At 48.8% G+C, this 18,217-nt stretch overlaps 1 protein-coding gene and 1 long non-coding RNA gene across 2 annotated transcripts in view; both read left to right on the top strand.

Moving 5' to 3' along the window:
• The window catches only part of LOC146751491 (maltase-glucoamylase-like), a 63,752-nt gene extending 53,879 nt beyond the window's left edge, over positions 1–9,873 (top strand). The window contains exons 23-27 of the mRNA XM_085534534.1: positions 149–273; positions 1,305–1,393; positions 3,651–3,700; positions 5,387–5,557; positions 9,704–9,873. Of these exons, the coding sequence (XP_085390660.1) occupies positions 149–273; positions 1,305–1,393; positions 3,651–3,700; positions 5,387–5,557; positions 9,704–9,766 (498 nt within the window). The 3' untranslated portion in view covers positions 9,767–9,873. The remainder of the gene's footprint in view (positions 1–148; positions 274–1,304; positions 1,394–3,650; positions 3,701–5,386; positions 5,558–9,703) is intronic.
• Positions 9,874–14,922: 5,049 nt separating this feature from the next.
• On the top strand, positions 14,923–17,642 carry LOC107307883 (uncharacterized). The gene is made up of 3 exons (XR_014941502.1): positions 14,923–15,197; positions 16,706–16,849; positions 17,293–17,642. It is a non-coding gene; the product is annotated as an uncharacterized LOC107307883 (long non-coding RNA).
• The last annotated feature ends 575 nt before the right edge of the window (positions 17,643–18,217 follow it).

The raw sequence follows: 18,217 nt of genomic DNA, 5'->3' as shown, positions 1-18,217 counted from the left end.
ATTTACGATGAATTCCTCCTAATATCCCATTTTGCTTCGAAAACGTGGCCTATATCTATTAAAACAACAGGCGGCACCGAAAAACATGAATATCGCATAAAATTTGCATAAATTTAACGTATTTTCTGGTTTTTCTACCCAAAAATAGGGGGAATACGTCGGTTTTGGGGGAGAATACAGAGATTTGGCGACTCCATTGGATCGTATCAACCTCCACGTCCGCGGCGGCTTCATCCTCCCCCTACAGACCCCGGCCAACAACACGGCCTATAGGTAATAATAGGAATTAACCAAATCCCTTCAAATTCAACCCAAAATCCTGCCCTATTTTTGGTCGATATTTAACGGGTTATTTAATAGATTTCGGGTTTTTGAGGCTGGGAAATTATTATTTTTCTTTTAATTTCTTATTTTCGCGTCAATTGTCGGGTTTTTGTGTTGGAAAAACTTGTAATTTTGTGGGTATTTCAGAAAAAAAAGAGGTGAATTTTGGGTTAATTTCTCCTCTTTTTGGTTCATTTCCACCCCATCCCACTCTTAATTAAATATAAATACCATAAAATCAATTAAAACAGAACGTTAATTAATATCGATGCGTTTTCAGGTCAGAAACGCCTCAAATTTAGTGGATATTTCAGAAAATAAAGGCAAATTTTGGGTCAATTTCCCCCCTTTTTCGTAAAACAGAAGTGAATTTTGGGGCAATTTCCCCTCTTTTTGGTTCATTTCCACCCCATCCCACTCTTAATTCAATTTAAATGCCTTAAAATGGGATTTTCATTAATATCGATGAGTTTTCAGGTCAGAAACGCCTCAAATTTAGTGGATATTTCAGAAAATAAGGGCAAATTTTGGGTCAATTTCCCCTGTTTTTGGTAAAACAGAAGTGAATTTTGGGTTAATTTCCCCTCTTTTTGGTTCATTTCCACCCCATCCCACTCTTAATTCAATTTAAATACCTTAAAATGGGATTTTCATTAATATCGATGCGTTTTCAGGTCAGAAACGCCTCAAATTTAGTGGATATTTCAGAAAATAAAGGCGAATTTTGGGGCAATTTCCCCCCTTTTTCGTAAAACAGAAGTGAATTTTGGGTTAATTTCCCCTCTTTTTGGTTCATTTCCACCCCATCCCACTTTAAATTACACTTAAAGTGCCATTAAAACCAATTGACGCGGGGTCGCGTGCGACGTCCATCATTTTGAGGCAATTTATATCATTTTTAGTGAAAATATATATATTTGATCATTCGGGAAACACAAAATTGGGGTTTTTTTGGGTGTAAAAACGTCATTTTTTGGCAGCCGGAAAAACCCATTTTCCCTTTTGGTGGCGTTGAATGAGAGTCAACAGGCGGAAGGGCAGCTCTATTGGGACGACGGCGTGAGGATCGGTGAGATTTTGGGGTGAATTCACCCGAATTTGGGAAAACTGACGTAAAAAATAACAAAAATTTGTGAGTTTTTGGGAAGAGGTGAAAAATTGGGTGAGAAAAGGGCAAAATTGGGAAATTTTGGGTGGAAAAATGGGTGTTTTTGAGACGAGGTGAAATATTAGGTCGGAAAAGGTCAAAATAGGGAAATTTTGGGTGGAAAAATGGGTATTTTTGAGATTAAGTGAAATATTGGGTGGAAAAAGGGCAAAATAGGGAAATTTTGGGTGGAAAAATGGGTATTTTTGAGATGAGGTGAAATATTGGGTGGAAAAAGGTCGAAATAGGGAAATTTTGGGTGGAAAATTGAGTGTTTTTGAGATGAGGTGAAATATTGGGTGGAAAAAGGGCAAAATAGGGAAATTTTGGGTAGAAAAATGGGTATTTTTGAGATTAAGTGAAATATTGGGTGAAAAAAGGGCAAAATTGGGAAATTTTGGGTTGAAAAATGAGTATTTTTGAGATGAGGTGAAATATTGGGTGGAAAAGAGGCAAAATAGGGAAATTTTGGGTGGAAAATGGATATTTTTGAGATGAGGTGAAATATTGGGTGGAAAAAGGGCGAAATAGGGAAATATTGGGTGGAAAAATGGGTGTTTTTGGGATGAGGTGAAATATTGGGTGGGAAAAGGGGGAAATTGGGAAAGTTTGGGTAGAAAAATGGGTATTTTTGAGATTAAGTGAAATATTGGGTGGAAAAAGGGCAAGACTGGGAAATTTTGGGTGGAAAAATGGGTATTTTCGAGATGAGGTGAAATATTGGGTGGAAAGGGGGCAAAATTGGGAAAATTTGGGTAGAAAAATGGGTATTTTTGAGATTAAGTGAAATATTGGGTGGAAAAAGGGCAAGACTGGGAAATTTTGGGTGGAAAAATGGGTATTTTCGAGATGAGGTGAAATATTGGGTGGAAAGGGGGCAAAATTGGGAAAATTTGGGTAGAAAAATGGGTATTTTTGAGATTAAGTGAAATATTGGGTGGAAAAAGGGCAAAATTGGGAAAGTTTGGGTAGAAAAATGGGTATTTTTGAGATTAAGTGAAATATTGGGTGGAAAAGGGGCAAAATAGGGAAATTTTGGGTAGAAAAATGGGTATTTTTGAGATGAGGTGACATATTGGGTGGAAAAAGTGCAAAATTGGGAAAGTTTGGGTAGAAAAATGGGTATTTTTGAGATGAGGTGAAATATTGGGTGGGAAAAGGGCAAAATTGGGAAATTTTGGGTGGAAAAATGAGTGTTTTTGGGATGAGGTGAAATATTGGGTGGAAAAAGGGCAAAATTGGGAAATTTTGGGTGGAAAAATGGGTATTTTTGAGATTAAGTGAAATATTGGGTGGAAAAAGGGCAAAATAGGGAAAGTTTGGGTGGAAAATTGAGTGTTTTTGGGATGAGGTGAAATATTGGGTGGGAAAAGATCGAAATAGGGAATTAATTAACTAATTAATGAGCTAATTAACGAACTAATTAATGAACTAATTAACGAACTAATTAATGAACTAATTAATGAACTAATTAATGAACTAATTAACGAACTTATTAACGAACTAATTAATGAACTGATAAATGAACTAATTAATGAACTAATTAATGAACTAACTAATGAACTAACTAATGAACTAATTAGTAAACTATTTGATGAACTAATTAATGAACTAATTAATGAACTAATTAATGAACTAATTAACGAACTATTTAATGAACTAATTAATGAACTATTTGATGAACTAATTAATGAACTAATCAATGAAGTAATTAATGAACTAATTAACGAACTAATTAATGAAGTAATCAATGAACTAATTAATGAATTAATTAACAAACTAATTAACGAACTAATTAATGAACTAATTAATGAACCAACTAATGAACTAATTAATGAATTAATTAACGAACTATTTAATGAACTAATTAACAAACTAATTAGTGAACTAATTAATGAATGAACTAATTAATGAACTAATTAACAAACTAATCAACGAACTATTTAATGAACTAATTAGTGAACTATTTGATGAACTAATTAACGAACTAATTAGTGAACTAATTAATGAACTAATTAACAAACTAATTAATGAAATAATTAACGAAATAATTAATGAACTAATTAATGAAATAACTAATGAATTAATTAACGGACTAATTAACGAACTAATTAACGAATTAATTAATTAATTAATGAACTAATTAACTAATTAATTGCCTTGTGTGTTTAATTACCAGACGCCATTGAGGACGGAGTCTACCTGCTGACCTCATTCACCGCCCATCAGGTTTGTTGGGTGGGGGGGGGACAAGTGTTAATTAATTAACGTTAATTAATTAGGAAATGAATATTTAATTAGTATTAATGGGATGGGATATTATGGGATATTATGGGATATTATGGGATATTATGGGATATTATGGGATATTATGGGATGGGATATTATGGGATATTATGGGATATTATGGGATATTATGGGATATTATGGGATATTATGGGATATTATGGGATATTATGGGATGGGATATTATGGGATATTATGGGATATTATGGGATATTATGGGATATTATGGGATATTATGGGATGGGATATTATGGGATATTATGGGATGGGATATTATGGGATGGGATATTATGGGATGGGATATTATGGGATATTATGGGATATTATGGGATATTATGGGATATTATGGGATATTATGGGATGGGATATTATGGGATATTATGGGATATTATGGGATGTTATGGGATGGGATATTATGGGATGGGATATTATGGGATATTATGGGATATTATGGGATATTATGGGATATTATGGGATATTATGGGATGGGATATTATGGGATATTATGGGATATTATGGGATGTTATGGGATGGGATATTATGGGATGGGATATTATGGGATGGGATATTATGGGATGGGATATTATGGGATGTTATGGGATATTATGGGATGGGATATTATGGGATGGGATATTATGGGATATTATGGGATGGGATATTATGGGATATTATGGGATATTATGGGATGGGATGGGATATTATGGGATGGGATATTATGGGATATTATGGGATGGGATATGGGATATGGGATATTATGGGATGGGATGGGATGGAATATTATGGGATGGGATATTATGGGATATTATGGGATGGGATGGAATATTATGGGATGGGATATTATGGGATATTATGGGATGGGATGGGATATTATGGGATGGGATATTATGGGATATTATGGGATGGGATATTATGGGATGGGATGGAATATTATGGGATGGGATGGGATATTATGGGATGGGATGGGATATGGGATGAAATGACATGGAATGACATGGGATTACATGGGATTACATGACATTACATGGGATTACATGACATTACATGGGACTACATGGGATTACGTGACATTACATGACATTACATGACATTACATGACATCACATGGGATTACATGACATTGTGTGATGGGATTACACGGGATTACTTGGGATTACATGGGATTACATGGGATTATGTGACATTACATGACATCACATGGGATTACATGAGATTACATGGGATTACGTGACATTACATGACATCACATGGGATTACATGGGATTACATGGGATTACGTGACATTACATGACATCACATGGGATTACATGGGATTACATGTGATTACGTGTCGGGATTACATGGGATTATGTGACATTACAAGACATCACATGGGATTACATGGGATTACATGGGATTGCATGGGATTATGTCACATTATGTGATGGGATTACATGGGATAACATGGGATTACATTGGATTACATGGGATTACATGGGATTATGTCACATTATGTGATGGGATTACATGGGATAACATGGGATTACATGGGATTATGTCACATTATGTGATGGGATAACATGGGATTACATGACATTACATGGGATTACGTGACATCACATGACATTAACATGTAATTCCATGTGCTTTCAGAACACGCTGTGGATCCGCGTGCAGCACCGCGGTTACTCCGACCCCAACACGCTTCGATTCAGCTCCATCCGTGTCCTGGGGCAGAACGAGGCGGCGCAGCAGCTCTATGTGATGGAGAACGGAGCCCAGCTGCCATCGCAACACGTCGTGACATATAACAGCAGCACACAGGTGGGTGGAAAAGGGGGGAAATAGGGAAATTTTGGGTGGAAAAATGGGGTTTTGGGGTGGAAAAATAGGGTATTTTGGGGGAAAATAGGGAAATTTTGGGTCAAAAATGGGGATTTGGGAGGAAAGGGTGGAAAAAATGGGTATTTGGGGGGAAAATAGGGAAATATTGGGTGGAAAAGGGGGGAAATAGGGAAATTTTGGGTGGAAAAATGGGTATTTTGGGGGGGAAATGATGGAAAATTGGGTGGAAGAGCAACGCGGAGCAGCAGCTCCATGTGATGGAGAATGGGGCCCAGCTGCCGTCGCGACACGTCGTGACATATAACAGCAGCACACAGGTTGGGGGGCAGCAATGGGGCAGGGGGGAAATGGGGGGCAGTAAAGGGGGTAGGGGGGAAATGGGGGGCAGGATGTGGGGCAGGGGGGAAATGGGGGGGAGAAATGGGGCAGGGGTTGGAAATGGGGGGGAGAAATGGGGGTTGGGGGGTGGAAATGGGGCAGGGGGGTGGAAATGGGGCAGCAATGGGACAGGGGGTAGAAATGGGGGGTGAAATGGGGGATGGAATGAATGGGGTGTGGAAATGGGGGGCAGCAATGGGGACAGGGTTAGAAATGGGGGGTGAAATGGGGGGTGGGGGGAATGGGGGGTGGAAATGGGGGGGAGAATTGGGGACAGGGGGTAGAAATGGGGGTGGAAATGGGGCAGCAATGGGGCATGGGGGTGGAAATGGGGGGAGAAATGGGGACAGGGGGTAGAAATGGGGGGTAAAATGGGGGGTGGAAATGGGGGTGGGGGTGGGAATGTGGGGCAGTAAAGGGGGTAGGGGGTGGAAATGGGGGGTGGAAATGGGGGGCAGTGAGGGAATGGGGGGTGGAAATGGGGACAAGGGGGTGGAAATGGGGGGCAGTAAAGGGGGAAGGGGGTGAAAATGGGGGGGAATGGGGGGTGGAAATGGGGGGTTGAAGTGGGGCAGAGGGTGGAAATAGTGGGTGGAAATGGGGGGAAAGGGGGGAAATGGGGGGAAATGGGGGGTGGAAATGGGGGTAGGGGGTGGAAATGGGGGGTAGAGGGAATGGGGGTTGGAAATGGGGGGCAGAAATGGAAATGGGGGGTGAAATGGGGCAGTGGGGGTGGAAATGGGGTGTAGAGGGAATGGGGGTCGTGACATATAACAGCAACACACAGGTGGGTGGAAAAGGGGGGAAATAGGGAAATTTTGGGTGGAAAAATGGGGTTTTGGGGTGGAAAAATAGGGTATTTTGGGGGAAAATAGGGAAATTTTTGGTGGAAAAATGGGTATTTTGGGGGAAAATACATGGAATATTGGGTGGAAAAGGGCAAAATAGGGAAATTATGGGTGGAAAAATGGGTATTTTGGGGGAAAGTGATGGAGGATTGGGTGGAAAAGGGGGGAAAATAGGGAAATTTTGGGTGGAAAAATGGGGATTTGGGGGCAAAATACATGGAATATTGGGTGGAAAAGGGCAAAATAAGGAAATTTTGGGTGGAAAAATGGGTATTTTGGGGGAAAACGACGAAAGATTGAGTGGAAAAAGAGCAAAATTGGGAAATTTTGGGTGGAAAAATGGGGATTTTGGGGGGAAAGGGTGGAAAATTGGGTGTAAAAAGGGGGGAAAATAGGGAAATTTTGGGTGGAAAAATGAATGTTTTTGAGATGACGGGAATTTTTGAGTGGGGAAAGGGCAAAATAGGGAAATTTGGGTCAAAAAATGGGTATTTTGGGAGAAAAGGGTGGAAAAAATGGGTATTTTGGGGAAAAGTGATGGAGGATTGGGTGGAAAAGGAGAAAAATAGGGAAATTTTGGGTGGAAAAATGGGTATTTTGGGGGAAAACGACGGAAGATAGAGTGGAAAAAGAGCAAAATTGGGAAATTTTGGGTGGAAAGATGGGGATTTTGGGGGAAAATGATGGAAGATTGGGTGGAAAAGGGGGGAAATAGGGAAATTTTGGGTCGAAAACTGGGGATTTTGGGGGAAAATGGTGGAAAAGTTGGGAAATGGGGAAAATTTGGGTCGAAAAATGGGTATTTTGGGGGAAAGTGTTGGAGGATTGGGTGGAAAAGGGGGGAAAATAGGGAAATTTTGGGTGGAAAAATGGGGATTTTGGGGGGAAAATGATGGAAAATTGGGTGGAAGAGCAACGCGGAGCAGCAGCTCCATGTGATGGAGAATGGGGCCCAGCTGCCATCGCGACACGTCGTGACATATAACAGCAGCACACAGGTTGGGGGGCAGCAATGGGGCAGCAATGGGGCAGCAATGGGGCAGGGGGTAGAATTGGGGGGCAGGATGTGGGGCAGGGGGGTAGAAATGGGGGTAGGGGGTGGAAATGGGGACAATGGGGTGGAAATGGGGCAGCAATGGGGCAGAGGGGTGGAAATGGGGGGTGGGAATGGGGGGTAGAGGGAATGGGGGGTGGAAATGGGGCAGGGTGTGGAAATGGGGGATGAAAATGTGGGGTGAACTGGGGGTAGGTGTGGAAATGGGAGGAAGAAATGGGGGTAGGGGGTGGAAATGGGGGTAGAGGGAATAGGGGGTGGAAATGGGGGGGTGGAAATGGGGCAGGGGAGTGGAAATGTGGGGCAGGGGGGAAATGGGGGGGAGAAATGGTGTAGGGGGGTGGAAATGGGGGGTGGAAATGGGGGGGAATGGGGGGTGGAAATGGGGCTGGGGGTGGGAATGGGGGGGAGAAATGGGGGTAGGGGGGAAATGGGGGGCAGGATGTGGGGCAGTAAAGGGGGCAGGGGGGAAATGTGTGGTGGAAATGGGGGGCAGCAAAGGGGGAAGGGGGTGAAAATGGGGTGAAATGGGGGGTGGAAATGGGGCAGGGGGGCGGAAATGGGGGTGAGGGTGGAATGGGGGGGTGAAATGGGGGTGGGGGTGGGAATGTGGGGCAGTAAAGGGGGCAGGGGGTGGAAATGGGGTTAGGGGGTGGAAATGGGGGTCAGCAATGGGGACAGGGGGGAAATGGGGGGTGGAAATGGGGGTGGGGGTAGAAATGTGGGGCAGGGGGGAAATGGGGGGGAGAAATGGGGCAGAGGGGTGGGAATGGGGGGGAAAAATGGGGGGTGGAGGGAATGGGGGGGAGAAATGGGGGTAGGGGGTGGAAATGGGGAGGAGAAATGGAAATGGGGGGTGGAAATAGGGCCGCAATGGGGACAGGGGGTAGAAATGGGGGGGGAAATGGGGGGCAGTGAGGGGGTAGGGGGTGGAAATGGGGGGCAGGATGTGGGGCAGGGGGGTAGAAATGGGGATTGGGGTGGAAATGGGGGTGGGGGTGGAAATGTGGGGCAGTAAAGGGGGCAGGGTGGTGGAAATGGGGCAGCAATGGGGCAGTGGGGTGGGAATAGGGGGTGGAAATGGGGGGCAGTAAAGTGGGGTGGGGTGGGGAAATGTGGGGCAGGGGTGAAATATAGGGAGGAAAAAGGGGGGAAATAGGGTAATTTTGGGTGGAAAAATGGGGATTTTGGCAGAAAATACATGGAATATTGGATGGAAAAGGGCAAAATAGGGAAATTTTGGGTGGAAAAATGAGTGTTTTTGAGAAGAGGTGAAATATTGGGTGGGAAAAGGGCAAAATAGGGAAATTTTGGGTCAAAAAATGGGTATTTTGGGAGAAAAGGGTGGAAAAAATGGGTATTTTGGGAGGAAAGTGATGGAAAATTGGGTGGAAAAGGGGGGAAATAGGGAAATTTTGGGTGGAAAAATGGGTATTTTTGAGATTAAGTGAAATATTGGGTGGGAAAAGGGGGAAATACGGAAATTTTGGGTGGAAAAATGGGGATTTTGGGGGAAAATGATGGAAGATTGGTTGGAAAAGGGGGAAAATAGGGTAATTTTGGGTGGAAAAATGGGGATTTTGGGGGAAAATGGTGGAAAAGTTGGGAAATGGGGAAATTTTGGGTGGAAAAATGGGGATTTTGGGGGAAAGTGATGGAAAATTGAGTGGAAAAAGAGCAAAATAGGGAAATTTTGGGGTGGAAAAATGATGATTTTGGGCCAAAAGTTGGGGTTTTTTTGCTCTAATCCTTTAAAATATCACTATTTTTTAATATATAGATATTTATATTCTTAATTTTTAATTTTCTTTTTCTTTTTCTTCTTTTTTCTCCCCAAAAATAAAGGTCCTTGACATCACCCAGCTCGAATTGGAGTTGGGCAGAGATTACACGTTGGAATGGAGCTGAACCCATTGGGTTACCTAGAACCCGACCCCCATTGGGATACCTAGAACCCAACCCCCATTGGGATACCTAGAACCCAGCCCCCATTGGGACACCTAGAACCCGACCCCCCATTGAGTTACATTGAAACCAAGCCCCATTGGGATACCTAGAACCCGACCCCCATTGGGTTACCTAGAACCCGACCCCCATTGGGTTACCTAGAACCCAACCCCCATTGGGATACATAGAACCCAACCCCCATTGGGATACATAGAACCCAAGCCCCATTGGGATACCTAGAACCTGACCCCCATTGGGATACCCAGAACCCAACCCCCATTGGGATACCTAGAACCCGACCCCCATTGAGATACATAGAACCCAACCCCCATTGGGATACCTAGAACCCAACCTCCATTGGGATACATAGAACCCGACCCCCATTGGGTTACCTAGAACCCAACCTCCATTGGGATACCTAGAACCCAACCCCCATTGGGATACCTAGAACCCAACCCCCATTGGGATACCTAGAACCCAACCCCCATTGGGATACCTAGAACCCAACCCCCATTGGGATATCTAGAACCTGACCCCCATTGGGATACCTAGAACCCAACCTCCATTGGGATACATAGAACCCAACCCCCATTGGGATACCTAGAACCCAACCTCCATTGAGATACCTAGAACCCAACCCCCATTGAGATACATAGAACCCAACCCCCATTGAGATACATAGAACCCAGCCCCCATTGAGATACCTAGAACCCGACCCCCATTGGGATACCTAGAACCCAACCTCCATTGGGATACATAGAACCCGACCCCCATTGGGATACCTAGAACCCAGCCCCCATTGGGATACCTAGAACCCGACCCCCATTGGGATACCTAGAACCCAACCTCCATTGGGTTACCTAGAACCCAATCTCCATTGGGATACATAGAACCCAACCCCCATTGGGATACCTAGAACCCGACCCCCATTGCGTTACCTAGAACTCAACCCCCATTGGGATACCTAGAACCCAACCCCCATTGGGATACATAGAACCCAACCCCCATTGGGTTACCTAGAACCCAACCTCCATTGGGATACCTAGAACCCAACCCCCATTGGGATACCTAGAACCCAACCCTCATTAACTCGGATTTATGTAAATATATTCTAATTATGCAAAGCAGTTGTGGTTGATTTCCATTGGGTTACCTAGAACCAAGCCTTCATAGACCCCATAGCCCCCCATAGCCCCCCCATACACCCCATAGACCCCCATAGAACCCCATAGAACCCCATAGACCCCCCATAGCCCCCCCCATATCTCCCCCATAGACCCCAATAGACCCCCATGTCCCCCCCATAGACCACCATAGAACCCCCATAGACCCCCATAGACCCCCATAGAACCCCATAGAACCCCATTGAACCCCATAGACCCCCATAGCCCCCATATAAACCCCCATAGACCCCCACAGCCCCCCATATCCCCCCATAGATCCCCATAGACCCCCATAGATTCACATTTCCCCCCCATAGACCCCCATAGACCCCCCATAGTCCGCATAGACCCCCATAGCCCCCCATATCCCCCCCATATCCTCCCCATAGACCCCCATAGACCCCCCATAGACCCCATAACCCCCCCATACACCCCCATAGACCCCCATAGACCCCCTATAGACCCCCATATCCCCCCCATACACCCCCATAGACCCCCATAGACCCCCTATAGACCCCCATATCCCCCCCATACACCCCCATAGACCCCCATAACCCCCCCATAGACCCACATAGCCCCCCCATAGACCCCCCATAGAACCCCATAGACCCCCACTGAGCCCCCCATAGACCCCATAGCCCCCCATAGCCCCCCCATAGACCCCCATAGACCCCCATAGACCCCCATAGACCCACATTTCCCCCCCATAGACCCCCATAGACCCCCCATAGACCCCATAACCCCCCCATAGACCCCCATAGCCCCCCATAGCCCCCCATAGACCCCCATAGACCCCCATAGACCCCCATAACCCCCCCATAGACCCCCATAGACCCCCATAGCCCCCCATAACCCCCCCATGGCTCCCCATAGACCCCCATAACCCCCCCATAGACCCCCATAGACCCCCATAGACCCCCCATAGACCCCATAGACCCCCATAGACCCCCCATAGACCCCATAGCCCCCCCATAGACGCCCATAGACCCCATATCCCCCCCATAGACCCCCATAACCCCCCCATAGACCCACATAGACCCACATAGACCCCCATAGACCCACATTTCCCCCCCATAGACCCCCATAGACCCCCCATAGACCCCATAACCCCCCCATAGACCCCCATAGCCCCCCATAGCCCCCCATAGCCCCCCATAGACCCCCCATAGACCCCCATAGACCCCCATAACCCCCCCATAGACCCCATAGACCCCCCATAGAACCCCATATCCCTCCCATAGACCCCCATATCCCCCCATAGACCCCCATAGACCCCCATAGACCCCCATATCCCCCCCATAGACCCCCATAGAGCCCCATATCCCCCCCATAGACCCCATAGACCCCCATATCCCCCCCATAGAGCCCCATATCCCCCCCATAGACCCCCATAGACCCCCATATCCCCCCCATATCCACACATAGACCCACATTTCCCCCCCACAGACCCCCATAGACCCCCATATCCCCCCCATATCCCCCCCATAGACCCCCATAGACCCCTATAGACCCCATAGCCCCCCACCCCCACCCCATAAAAGAGCCCTGAACCTTATTCCCCCCCCATCCCCCCCCCATATAGAACTTTGCCCTTTGCCCATTGAATTTGGGGGGGGGTCTTCAAGAAGGGGGGGTGAATCATTAACAAGAGCCTCAAGGAAACGACCCCCCCCCCCCTTAAAATGGACTTTGATCCCCCCACCCCATAATAGACTTTGAACCCCCCCCCCCCACCCCCCACCCCACACATTGAGGCCCATACAAAGGTAAGGAGTGAATGGGGACCAGGTGGGACCCCCCCCCATATATAACAATGGGGACCCCCACCCATATATAACAATGGGGACCCCCCCCCCATATTATTTAACTGGGGACCCCCCCATATATTTAACTGGGGACCCCCCCCATATATTTAAATGGGGATCCCCCCCATATATAACAATGGGGACCCCCCCCATATATTTAAATGGGGACCCCCCCCATATATATAACAATGGGGACCCCCCCATATATATAAATGGGGACCCCCCCCCATATATAACAATGGGGACCCCCCCCCATATATAACAATGGGGACCCCCCCCATATATAACAATGGGGACTCCCCCCTATATATATAAATGGGGACCCCCCCCATATATAACAATGGGGACCCCCCCCTATATATAACAATGGGGACCCCCCCCTATATATATAAATGGGGACCCGCCCCATATATATAAATGGGGACCCCCACCCATATATAACAATGGGGGCCCCCCCCATATATAACAATGGGGACCCCCCCCCCATATATAACAATGGGGACCCCCCCCCTTATATAAATGGGGACCCCCCCCATATATAACAATGGGGACCCCCACCCCATATTATTTAACTGGGGACCCCCCCCCATATATTTAAATGGGGACCCCCCCTTATTTAAATGGGGACCCCCCCCATATATATAAATGGGGACCCCCCCATATTATTTAACTGGGGACCCCCCCCCTATATTGAACTGGGGACCCCCCCCATATATATAAATGGGGACCCCCCCATATATTGAACTGGGGACCCCCCCCATATATATAAATGGGGACCCCCACCCCATATATAACAATGGGGACCCCCCCCATATATATAAATGGGACCCCCCCCCATATATAACAATGGGGACACCCCCATATTATTTAACTGGGGACCCCCCCCCCATATATAACAATGGGGACCCCCCCCATATATAACAATGGGGACCCCCCCCATATTATTTAACTGGGGACCCCCACCCATATATATAAATGGGGACCCCCCCCCCATATATTTAAATGGGGACCCCCCCCCATATATATAAATGGGGACCCCCCCCTTATTGAACTGGGGACCCCCCCCCATATTATTTAACTGGGGACCCCCCCCCATATTGAACTGGGGACCCCCCCTATATATATAAATGGGGACCCCCCCCCCATAACCTCGTTTCCTTTTTGCAGCTGACCCCATTGCCCCCACGGATGGTTCAGCTCCTCCCATAGACCCCATAGACCCCATAGACCCCCCATAGACCCCCATTACCCCCCATAGACCCCCATATACCCCCATAGACCCCCATAGACCCCCATATCCCCCTCATAGACCCCCATAGAACCCCCATAGACCCCCATAACCCCCCCATATACTCCCATAGCCCCCCCATAGACCCCTATAGACCCCTATAGACCCCCCATTGACCCCCATAGACCCCCCACAGACCCCCATAGACCCCCATAACCCCCCCATAGACCCCAATTATCCCCCCATAGACCCCCATAGACCCTATTGCCCCCCATATCCCCCCCCACCCCATTGACCCCATTGACCCCATAGACCCCATAGCCTCCCATAGCCCCCCACAGACCCCCATACACCCCATATCCCCCATTGACCCCATAGACCCCCCATAGTCCCCCATACCCCCCCATAGACCCCCATAGACCCCCCATAGACCCCCATTACCCCCCATAGACCCCCATAGTCCCCCATAGCCCACCCATAGACCCCCATAGACCCCCATAGTCCCCCATAGCCCCCCATAGACCCCACAGCCCCCCCATAGACCCCCATAGACCCCAATATCCCCCCCATAGACTCCCATAGACCCCCCATATCCCCCCATAGACCCCCATAGACCCCCATAGACCCCAATATCCCCCCCATAGACCCCCATAGCCCCCCATAGACCCCATAACCCCCCATAGAGCCCCATTGCCCCCCATACACCCCATAGCCCCCCCATAGACCCCCCATAGACCCCCATAGTCCCCCATAGCCCCCCCATAGACCCCCATAGACCCCCCATAGACCCCATAGACCCCACAGACCCCCACCCCCCACCCCATTGACCCCATAGACCCCATAGCCCCCCCATAGCCCCCCATAGACCCCCATTGCCCCCCATACACCCCATAGCCCCCCATAGAACCCATAGACCCCCATAGACCCCATAGCCCCCCCATAGCCCCCCATAGACCCCACAGCCCCCCACCTCATTGACCCCATAGACCCCCATAGACCCCATATAATGGGGGTCTCCCCCCCCCCCCGTTGGGGGTGGGCTGTTGTAGGGGGGGCTTTCCTTCAGGCCGGGCTGGTATTTGGGGGGCTGAGATCATTGGGGTTTTTATTGGGGTCTATGGGGGGATCCTATGGGGCACAGGCCGGAGCCTTGGCCTGGGTGGGATCCGTGGCCATCGCGTCGTTGCAGCTGGGGGGTGAGTGGGGTCTATGGGGGTCTATGGGGTCTATGGGGTCTATGGGGTCTATGGGGTCTATGGGGGGGTATTGGGGTCTATGGGGGTCTATGGGGTCTATGGGGTCTATGGGGGGGGTATTGGGGTCTATGGGGGGCTATGGGGTCTATGGGGGGGTCTATGGGGTCTATGGGGGGGGTATTGGAGTCTATGGGGGGCTATGGGGGGGTCTATGGGGTCTATGGGGGGTAATAGGGTCTATGGGGGGGTCTATGGGGTCTATGGAGGGTCTATGGGGTCTATGGGGTCTATGGGGTCTATGGGGGGGGTATTGGGGTCTATGGGGGGCTATGGGGGGGTCTATGGGGTCTATGGGGTCAATGGGGGGTAATAGGGTCAATGGGGGCGGTTAATGGGGGGTCTATGGGGTCTATGGGGTCAATGGGGGGCAATGGGGGGCAATGGGGGGGTAATGGGGTCTATGGGGGGGTATTGGGGTCTATGGGGGTTCTATGGGGTCAATGGGGGGTAATAGGGTCTATAGGGGGGCATTTGGGTCAATGGGGGGCAATGGGGTCTATGGGGGGGGGATTGGGGTCAATGGGGGTGTATTGGGGTCAATGGGGGGGTATTGGGGTCAATGGGGGGCCAATGGGGCCAATGGGGGCAATGGGGGGGGGTCTATGGGGGGGCAATGGGGTCAATGGGGTGTAATAGGGGCAATGGGGGGCAATGGGGGGATATGGGGGTCAATGGGAGGGTAATGGGGTCTATGGGGCCAATGGGGTCTATAGGGGGGCATTGGGGTCAATGGGGGGCAATGGGGGGATATTGGGGTCAATGGGGAGGCAATAGGGTCAATGGGGAGGCAATGGGGCCAATGGGGGGGAATGGGGGGGGCAATGGGGGGCCAATGGGGGGGCAATGGGGGACATAGGGGTCTATGGGGGGGCATAGGGGTCTATGGGGGGATATTGGGGTCAATAGGGCCAATGGGGGGGGTCTATGGGGGGGCAATGGGGTCAATGGGGTGTAATAGGGGCAATGGGGGGGCATTGGGGTCTATGGGGGGACATAGGGGTCAATGGGGAGGCACTGGGGGGGCATTGGGGCCAATGGGGGGCCAATGGGGTCAATGGGGGGCCATTGGGGTCAATGGGGGGAGGTTGTGGGGCCAATGGGTGGACACTGGGGCCAATGGGGGGACATAGGGGTCTATGGGGGGATATTGGGGTCAATGGGGGGATATTGGGGTCAATGGGGGGGCATTGGGGTCTATGGGGGGACATAGGGGTCTATGGGGGGGCAATGGGGGCAATGGGGGGGTCTATGGGGGGACATTGGGGTCTATGGGGGGACATTGGGGGGGTATTGGGGTCAATGGGGCCAATGGGGTGTAATAGGGGCAATGGGGGGGCAATGGGGGGGCATAGAGGTCTATGGGGCCAGTGGGGGGGCATTGGGGGGACATAGGGGTCAATGGGGGGAGGTTGTGGGGCAGACACGACTCCCCCCCCCCCATATTTCAGGCCCTTTGGGCAGTGCTCTGAGTACCCGCTATGGGGCCAGACCCGTGGTCATGGTTGGGGGTTTCGTGTCGGGGCTGGGTTTCCTATTGGGGGCCTTCGCTACGTCCTTGTTCCATCTCTACCTCAGCGTGGGGCTGTTGGCAGGTAGGTCGGGTGACCTAGAACGTGGTAGGGTGACCTAGAACGTGGTGGGGTGATCTAGAACGTGGGGTGAGGAGGGTGGGTGATATTGAGTGACCTAGAACGTGAGAGGTTTACAGGTGAGGGGGGTTGAGTGACCTGGAACAGGGTATTAAGTGAGGATTGGGTGACCTAGAACGTGGTGAGATGACCTAGAACCCACTTTTTAGCTGACCTAAAGCATTGGGTTACCTAGAACCTCTCCTGACAGGCCTGGGCTGGGCTAAGCCATTGGGTGACCTAGAACCCCCTTTAGTTGACCTAAACCATTGCGTGACCTAGAACCCCCTTTAGCTGACCTAAACCATTGGATGACCTAAACCTTTGTCTAACCTAGATCCTTTGTCTAACCTAGATCCTTTGTCTAACCTAGAACCCTTGTCTAACCTAGAACCCTCTCCTCACAGGCCTGGGCTGGGCTAAACCATTGCGTGACCTAGAACCTTTAGGTGACCTAAACCATTGCGTGACTTAGAACCTTTGTCTAACCTAGAACCTTTGTCTAACCTAAAACCTTTGTCTAACCTAGAACCTTTGTCTAACCTAGAACCTTTGTCTAACCTAGAACCTTTGTCTAACCTAGAACCCTCTCCTAACAGGCCTGGGCTGGGCTAAACCATTGGGTGACCTAGAACCCTCTCCTCACAGGCCTGGGCTGGGCTAAACCATTGTGTAACCTAGAACCACAAACCATTGGGTGACTTAGAACCTCTCCTAACAGGCCTGGGCTGGGCTAAACCATTGCGTGACCTAAAACCTTTAGTTGACCTAAACCATTGCGTGACCTAGAACCTTTGTCTAACCTAGAACCTTTGTCTAACCTAGAACCCTCTCCTAACAGGCCTGGGCTGGGCTAAACCATTGGGTGACCTAGAACCCCCTTTAGTTGACCTAAACCATTGCATGACCTAGAACCCCCTTTAGCTGACCTAAACCATTGGGTGACCTAGAACCTTTGTCTAACCTAGAACCCTCTCCTCACAGGCCTGGGCTGGGCTAAGCCATTGGGTGACCTAGAACCCCCTTTAGCTGACCTAAACCATTGCATGACCTAGAACCTTTGGCAGACCTGAACCATTGTGTGACCTAGAACCTTTGTCTAACCTAGAACCTTTGTCTAACATAGAACCCTCTCCTCACAGGCCTGGGCTGGTCTAAACCATTGTGTGACCTAGAACCACAAACCATTGGGTGACCTAGAACCTCTCTAACAGGCCTGGGCTGGGCTAAACCATTGGGTGACCTAGAACCCCCTTTAGCTGACCTAAACCATTGCTCGACCTAGAACCCCCTTTAGCTGACCTAAACCATTGCGTGACCTAGAACCTTTGT

This window comes from Coturnix japonica, unplaced genomic scaffold (genome assembly GCF_054131305.1).
Source record: "Coturnix japonica strain WE unplaced genomic scaffold, WE-NBRP24 Scf084, whole genome shotgun sequence".
NCBI classification, from domain to species: Eukaryota; Metazoa; Chordata; class Aves; order Galliformes; family Phasianidae; genus Coturnix; species Coturnix japonica.
The sequence above is the reverse complement of the archived record's forward strand: the minus strand, read 5'-3'. Positions and strand labels throughout refer to the sequence as shown.